Consider the following 8,950-nt stretch of genomic DNA (forward strand, 5'->3'; position numbering starts at 1 on the left):
TCCCATCATCTTGGGGAGAGCGAAAAGACGAAGCTCGTGACGAAAGAATGTGACCGTTACGATGTTGTATGAGAAAGTTATGAGCAAAATCATTGATTAAGCTTGTCAGTTTCCTAGAACTGACAGTACATGTAAAGGGGTGCCATTTCAGTTGGCCCTTATCCAGTGGTACATGGGTGGATATATCCAACCTCATTTCCAACACTAAACCTAAAAATCAGAGGGAATTCATTTCTCTTATCATTAGCTGTTATTTTTCCTTCTTGGTCTGAACAATGGCGGCATCATTATTGAGAGGAGGATTCAGAGTTGTGATGTTTGAAGAAGATGGATATAACGACTCTGAGCAGTATTAAGAGGTTCACAGAGTTGGGAGATGATGATGATGATCGAGAAGAAGAGAAGAGTGACGATGGATGGAAGCTAGGGTTTTATAAAGGTGAAGATTTAAAGAATTGTTGAGGAATTCATGGTGGTTATGATGGATTTTGATACCAGTTGTGGAAGAAAGCGATGAAGATAAATCAGGGAGGAGATTGAATTAGTTTTTGTTGTGTTTGAGTTTGCAATTGAGAACTCAGATGAAATGAAAGAGAAGATTAAATGGGTTAGAGCTCGAAATAGGGTTTGCTGCCATTAATGGTTGCATCTAGTGGAAGTTTGAAGATGGGGTTGCATGTACAGGTGGTTGTTGCTTCTGGGATTCGAGTTACAGGGTATGACGAAGAATTGATGCTGTTGAGAAGAGATTGAAGTTAAAACAAACAAAGAATGGGTTGTCTAGAATCTGAGATGTTGGTGTTTGTTGTTGCGTGGAGCAGTGAATGATGGTGTTCAACTGAAGAATCTGCAGTTCGAGTTGATGCTATGGGTCTGTGATGTATGAGGGCCTGAAGTTATAATGAATGAGGTTACAACTGAGATATGGTTACTGTGCAAGTGCTAGGTGAAGGAACAGTTGGATTTTGGATGGCATTATAGGGAAGTGATGAAGAAGTGTGCAGCTGTGAATGCAAGCAGATGAGCAGCTGGAGTTGAAGCAATGGCAGTTCGAACGAGAATGCAGTTGCTGCTGAAGTTGCAGGTGGTGACTGAGGAGTTATAGTTGAGCTGCAAATGGGTTTCAGATGAATTAGGAGAACTGAGGTAAGATGAAACTGAACTGTTGGTGTAAGAGAAGAGATGGTTGTGCTGGGAGCATTGCAGGCTTGTAGCAGTTTAAATTATAGTTGTTGCTGTAGTGATTGTGGCAGGCAGTTGGTGTTAGTTGCAGGTCAACAAGAAGAAGCTGGAGAATTTCAAGGTTGTGATGCAGCTGTACATGGGAATCCAAGTGAAGATTGTGCTGTAGAGTCGGTTGCAAGCTTGCTGGTGAAAATGAAGTTGCAGGCAGTGGTTGCCATGATGGTATGTGATGCAGTGGAGTGATTTTGGTGCTACTGCCATAGTCACAGTGATGGTACTGCAATTCTAGGTGCAGGCTGAGAATGTAGAGCAGAAAATGGACCTAAGAAGAGGTTGGACGAGCTGATGTTGGTGGTAATGGCTGATTGCAGGAGGAACTGAAATTGGTGGTATGGCTCAGAATGGAAAGGATGTTTGTGTTTCATTGAGAATTGGTAGTCTGTGGTCTAGTGTGCATTTCAGGGAAAGCTGGAATGGTTGATGCAATGGGGTCTGAAGCTGCAATGATAAGGATATGGCACTGGTGGTATTGTATGATGTTGTGTGTTTGCAGTGAAGCCAAGGATGAGATTGAAGTAAATCTGTAGGTGCAGGGGCAGTGGCAGCTGTGATGATGTTGAGTGTGTGGTTTGAGTTGTTGTTGCTGCAAAGGAGTTGATACAATAAGCCTAGGTATTGTGAGGTGGTTGTCAGATGCAGGTTAGAGTTGTAAGATGAATAGCCATCATGGATATATACGCACTAGTGAAGCATAATGATTGTGCAACAAAACATCTGGCCAGTGCAAATGGCCTAGGTCAAAGTGAATCAGACTGAGCCATACCTGACTCATCTGATTAGCTAATTGACTCAATCTAATTCAGAAACTGAGTTAACTCGATCGACTAGACCCTGACTCAGTAGCTTTGACTGGGTTGACTGATACTTTGACCGGTGACCGGGTGGACTTTGCCGGTCACCTGAGCTGCTTTCCGTCAAACTTTCGGTGTGACACCAGTTTTCCGATGACATATTTTTGGTAGAATTTCTACATGGGTATTCCTTTTATATGGGCTTGGTGGATTTTCATCCAATGGATTTTTGAAGACTATACCTAATTTTGGAAAGCAAAGGATTATAAAAGAAAGACTTCTACTTTTGGGTATGGACGTATTTTTCTACTTGGAGTTTTGGAGGAGAGCGGCGACTAGGGTTTGCTTTCATTTATCTACTTCATTTTTATCATTGATTATGATGAACTCAAAAGCTATGAGTAACTAAACACAATTATTGGTTATGGGATAAAAGTTGATTTCTCAAGCATGATATTTAAATCAATGGATTAGTTTTGTTTCAACTGTATTGTTTATGATTCATTGTTAATATTGTTGCATGATTTGAGTGCTAGTTTGATTGAGTCCGGAATCAATTATATTGGTATTCATATCTATTGCTAGATTAGGTTTTATTATACGAAAAAGTGATAAATTCCTGATTACAAGTAGCATAAATGTGAATAGTGCTTGTAGTGATATATCCTACTAGTCACATTTGAATCATAGCCTTAGTTAAATCGAATTAGTGCTTTTACATGTTCGGTTGCTACGATTAGTCTTATTCCATAAAACTTATTGCTCTTAGGGAGTTAAACTTAATTGTGCTTTTACACTTTAGGTTGCTTTCTAGGTAGAATTCACATATGCATCTTTTAATGTGGTTGTGATGAAATCAGGGAATTAGCGGGATATTTTTGCGATCAAGGTATCCTAGGACTTTTAATAAATGAGAGATTAAAATATCAATTCTAGTCATTGATGAAAATACATGTTTGTGAATGATACTATCCCGTGACCAATATCGTCCTCTTATTGATTATTCCAATTATTTACTTTGCTTTCAATTATTTTTATTGCATTGATAAACAAAAATCCCCCCTTGGTTACTTAAGAATCTGAAAATTGCATAACAACAATTGCCTCTCTGTGGAAACGAACTCTTTCTTATCACATACTTCATTTATTTTAGTTAAGTAAGAAAGTGAAATTATTTTTGACGCATACGACTGCGATCAAATTTTGGCGTCGTTGCCGGGGAGGCATACGGCTTGTTATTAAGTTTTTAGTTTCTTATCATCATTTCTGCTTTCATATTTGTTTTTTGTTTCTTGTCTTGTTTCTCACTTGTTTTTGAGAATTGTGTTTCAGGTACCTTACTGAAATACAAATTGGGAGAAGCAATGGGTGATGCAAATTGCACACTCAAGGAGCTAGCTTCTCAGAAGTTGGATCAACAACAATGGTGTATTGAAGCAACTTCCACTTTTGATATCAAGTCAGGGTTGATCAGTCAAATACCAAAGTTCCATGGATGTGTATGGGAAGATCCGAACAAGCATCTTATGGAGTTTCAATGGTTGATGACAAACATGATACCTAATGGAGCTAATGCAGATGAAGGAATGTTGTGTGCTTTTCCTTTCTCTTTACTCGATACAACTAAAGATTGGTTATATTACTTACCGCCTGGTAGTATTACAATATGGAATGGGTTGAAGAGACTTTTCTTGGAGAGATATTTTCCTGCGTCGAAAGCGACTCAAATTCGCAAGGAGATTTGTGGGATGAAACAAAGTGTGGGGGAATCGTTGTATGAATGTTGGGAACGGTACAAGAGATTGGTAGCAAGCTTCCCTCACCACCAATTTAGTGACGCGTTGATTATCCAATACTTCTATGAAGGTCTCCAAGCAAGTGATAGGAATTTTATTGACGCTGCAAGTGGTGGTGCACTTATGAACAAGACGGTGATCCAAGCTAGAGAGTTGATTGAGAGTATGGCAAAAAATTCTCAACAATTTTCAAGTCGTGGATCAGAACCACCTACCAAGGGAGTTAATCAAGTTGACGAGATTATTGAATTACGTCAACAAATGAGCAATATGATGGCAATGATGCAACAAATTGCAGCAGTGGTTGTAAAACCACCACGCCCAACTTATGAGAACGTAGAGCATGTCAATGCTATATTCTCAATTCAGCCGTATGGTACTTACTCCAACACTCACGAGCAAGTTGCAAGTACAAGTTCTGTTTACAACCATCCGAGTGAGTTCCAACAACAAGTACAACAACCGCAACAAGCCCAAAATTCAGAATTGGAAAAGATGGTTACTTTGGTGGAGACTCTAATGTCCATGGTACAACAAAATCAACAACTATCAAACTTAAATCAGCAGAAACCGGATAATGCAATCAAGGACTTGCAAACACAAGTTGGTTCGGTGGTTGAGGAGATTAATCAGTTGCATGCACAAAATGGTGAGAAACTCCCTTCCCAACCTCTTAACCCAATAGAGGGTGCCAATGCTATTACTTTGAGAAGTGATACACAACTTGTGCAACCTGAAATTACTGATTCGGGTGAAGAAGAAACCCCAAAGGAACCATTTTTGGAGGAAAAGGATGTTATTTCCCCCAAACTTCCGAGGTACATAAATCTAAGCCTAAACCTCTTGTTTCTACTTATGTCCCCCCTCTACCTTTTCCTGGCAGGTTTGCTAAAGATAATAAGAAGGTGGAACAAGATAGAGATGTTTGGGATGTTTTTAAGAAGGTCCAAGTCAATATTCCACTCATTGAAGTAATTCGGCAATCTCCTCGCTATGCAAAGTGTGTAAAGGAATTGTGCACTAACAAGCACAAGCTAACCGGTAATGAGGTAATGAGTGTGGGGAACACGCTTCGGCATATCTTAAAAAGAAACTCCCACCTAAATTGAAAGATCCCGGTAGTTTCACTATTCCATGCACTATTGGTAAAACAAGGTTTACAAAAGCTATGTTAGATTTAGGAGTTTCTGTTAATGTTATGCCTACTTCTATTTATGATGCTTTAAACCTTGTTCCTCTTAAGAAAACCGGCATAGTTATTCAACTTGCCGATAGATCTAATATTTACCCGAAAGGGATTGTTGAGGATGTTTTGGTGCAGGTAAAAGGACTAATATTTCCAGTGGATTTCTACGTTTTAGACATGAGTGATGTGAATTCATCATCGTCTACACCTTTACTGTTGGATATACCATTTTTGAGTACCGCTAGAACGAAAATTGATGTCCACAATGGCACCTTGACTATGGAGTTCGATGAAGAGGTCATTCACTTCAACATCTTTGAGGCGAGGAGACACTTGAGTAACATTCAATCGGATTTCCATAATGTTTTGGAAGCCGGCTAAGACGTAGCAAACAAGGAGATAGTCGGGCCGACGACTTTAAACCAAGCGCTAAATGGGAGGCAACCCATAGGATGAGTATTTCTTGTCTTATTTTTATTTTCTTGTCTTGTTTTTAGTTTTTCTTGTCTTGCAATTACTTTTTCCGATTTCTTGTCACATTATCATGTAGGATTTCCCACCTTGACTTACTTTTGATGACTCAATTTACATTGAGGACAATGTAAAGTTTAAGTGTGGGGGAATGGTTAAGCATTTGCATTGTAAATTTTTCATGAAATTTTCAACTTTTGTGTAAAATAGTGAATAAAAAGCTCCAACTTGTAGTTAGTTTAGAGTCACATAGTATACATGTCGCTAAGATTACATCGAGATTCTCATAAGAGTGACTGAACTTAGAGATGACAGAGAACATGATCGGGTTTCTTACTTATATGAGATTTAAAGTTGGATTTAACCATCCCAGTGGCAAATGAGGTGCAGACTGAATTCGGTATTAGAGTAGTGGTCCCCTATAGTGGAGACTACCCATGTTACATCATGAGAGGCACCGACCTTCACTTCTTTGTACCTGTCTAAATATGTGCTTTTAGAGTGTGTGTCACCGTACGTAAATTCCGGGTAGAATGGTGAGCTACCCAACCTCCCACCAATAGAAGCACTATTTTGATCTCTTGAGTGATATTTTATCAATCATGATGGTGACATCGAATTACTAACTTACATACCACTTGTAATCTTGTTCGCAGTTAGCATCATCCACTTTATCTCTCTCTACACCAACAGGTCCATAGAAACACTATCATCATCAACAAGAGGAGCATCACAAATTCGAAGGAAAGTTGAAGACGTTCAAGGTTTACAAGCAACGGCACATAAATGAGCAGATTTCATATTCAAGTAAAGCAACAAGACAAGGAGCAGAATTTTTACAAGTTGAAGACTGTTGTACAAGAGTGAAGATTATCAAGATGAGAATTCAAGAAGTTTATGATATCGAGACATACAAGTTGTGAAGAATCAAGCGATAAAATACTTGCACCATGGCCTTTGTACTTGCATTTTTATTTTATCTTTATTTTGTATTTGTATTATTTTCTCTTGTCTCAAAAAAAAACAAACTTGGACATGGTCATCATTATGCTAGGTCCCTTGTAAAAAAACAAAACAAAAAAAACAAAACAAAAAAAAAACAAAAACAAGAGAAAATTTTTAGGTTCATCATTAGTTTTAATATTTTGTTTGTTTTCATTTTGTATTTACTTTATTTATGTTGCATCTTATGAAAAAGAAAAAACAAAAAAAAAGTAAAAAAAAAAAGTAAAAAAAAAAAGTGAAAAAAAAACTTCATTGCATCATATTTTAGTTTGTTTAGTTCATTTTTAGTTTTGTATTCTTTCAATAAAGTCAATGGAAGAAGAAATTTTCATAATGAGGTTTCAAGCAACAAGGAATTAGAGGAAAAAATCACATTATCAAGATTCTACGAAGTTCAGGATTTCATCATCAAGAGTTGAAGACCGAAGATGAAGACAAGGATTGAAGACCGAAGACGTTTCTATGGATGATGTGAGAGTGGTGTTATCTGCACGCCGAACGGATAACGAGGTAAGTAAGCATATTCCCACCTTCGTTAAGTGGTTGATTTCCTTTCTAAGAGATCGTCAGAAAAAGGGTTTTCAAAATGAATAAAAGATGTGGGTTTTCAAAACAATTCAGAGGGTTTTTGCCTTCCTACTATTCAACGTGTCACAGGATTCTCTCTCCATTCCTACCTGGACACATGTGTGACCCATAAAAAGCTATTTATTATTGAGAGCAACTTCGTAAAACCCTTTATTGTGAGGCATAGTCGAGACTTTCGATCACTCTGAACCCGAATTTCTTTCGATAAGGGATGCTTATTTCTCTCTCAACTTTTAAGGATGAGATTGTGTTCATTTATGTGTCTAACTTCTTATGACTAGTGTGCAGAATTTCTATGTCTTCTTAGCGTGTTGGATGCTATCATTTCGGAGAACTAGTAAGTTGGAAAAGTAGGTTTTGTGGGTATATCTCTAGTAAACCCTCACGAGATGGAATTGTATGTATCCTTTAGAATAAGTTTTGTTTGATTTGCTCGAGGACTAGCAAAGTCTAAGTGTGGGGGAATTTGATAGGTGTTGTAAAACACCTAATTTTATATCTAGTATTTATGCTTTCTTTGCGAGTTTTCATGTAAATTATGTATCTTATATGTGAGTTTGAGTTTATTAGGTGTTTTGGGGAGCAAAAGGAAGTGTAACTCGTTTAAATTTTGGATTTCATCTCATCATCTTGGGGAGAGCGAAAAGACGAAGCTCGTGGCGAAAGAATGTGACCGTTACTATGTCGCATGAGAAAGTTATGAGCAAAATCATTGAATAAGCTTGTCAGTTCCCTAGAACTGACAGTACATGTAAAGGGGTGCCATTTCAGTTGGCCCTTATCCAGTAGTACATGGGTGGCTATATCCAACCTCATTTCCTATACTAAACCTAAAAATCAGAGGGAATTCATTTCTCTTATCATTAGTTGTTATTTTTCCTTCTTGGTCTGAACAATGGCGGCATCATTATTGAGAGGAGGATTCAGAGTTGTGATGTTTGAAGAAGATGGATCTAGCGACTCTGAGCAGTATTAAGAGCTTCACAGAGTTGGGAGATGATGATGATGATCGAGAAGAAGAGAAGAGTGACGATGGATGGAAGCTAGGGTTTTATAAAGGTGAAGATTTAAAGAATTGTTGAGGAATTCATGGTGGTTCTGATGGGTTTTGATACCAGTGGTGGAAGAAAGCGATTAAGATAAACCAGGGAGGAGATTGAATTAGTTTTTGCTGTGTTTGAGTTTGCAATTGAGAATTCAGATGAAATGAAAGAGAAGATTCAATGGGTTAGAGCTCGAAATAGGGTTTGCTGCCATTAATGGTTGCATCTGGTGGAAGTTTGAAGATGGGGTTGCATGTACAGGTGGTTATTGCTTCTGGGATTCGAGTTACAGGGTATGACGAAGAATTGATGCTGTTGAGAAGAGATTGAAGTTAAAACAAACAAAGAATGGGTTGTCTAGAATCTGAGATGCTGGTGTTTGTTGTTGCGTGGAGCAGTGAATGATGGTGTTCAACTGAAGAATCTGCAGTTCGAGTTGATGCTATGGGTCTGTGATGTATGAGGGCCTGAAGTTATAATGAATGAGGTTACAACTGAGATATGGTTACTGTGCAAGTGCTAGGTGAAGGAACAGTTGGATTTTGGATGGCATTATAGGGAAGTGATGAAGAAGTGTGCAGCTGCGAATGCAAGCAGATGAGCAGCTGGAGTTGAAGCAATGGCAGTTCGAACGAAAATGCAGTTGCTGCTGAAGTTGCAGGTGGTGACTGAGGAGTTATAGTTGAGCTGCAAATGGGTTTCAGATGAATTAGGAGAACTGAGGTAAGATGCAACTGAACTGTTGGTGTAAGAGAAGAGATGGTTGTGCTGGGAGCATTGCAGGCTTGTAGCAGTTTAAATTATAGCTGCTGCTGTGGTGATTGT

The 8,950-nt window shown here is 38.4% G+C and overlaps 1 protein-coding gene across 1 annotated transcript; it reads left to right on the forward strand.

The window, feature by feature from the left end:
* Positions 1–3,542: 3,542 nt before the first annotated feature.
* Positions 3,543–5,463, forward strand: LOC113332505. The gene is made up of 2 exons (XM_026579047.1): positions 3,543–4,481; positions 4,716–5,463. The coding sequence occupies exons 1-2, from the start codon at positions 3,563–3,565 to the stop codon at positions 4,805–4,807; spliced, it is 1,011 nt and encodes a 336-aa protein (XP_026434832.1). The 5' UTR covers positions 3,543–3,562; the 3' UTR covers positions 4,808–5,463.
* The last annotated feature ends 3,487 nt before the right edge of the window (positions 5,464–8,950 follow it).

Source organism: Papaver somniferum, chromosome 1 (genome assembly GCF_003573695.1).
Source record: "Papaver somniferum cultivar HN1 chromosome 1, ASM357369v1, whole genome shotgun sequence".
In the NCBI taxonomy this organism is placed as follows: domain Eukaryota; kingdom Viridiplantae; phylum Streptophyta; class Magnoliopsida; order Ranunculales; family Papaveraceae; genus Papaver; species Papaver somniferum.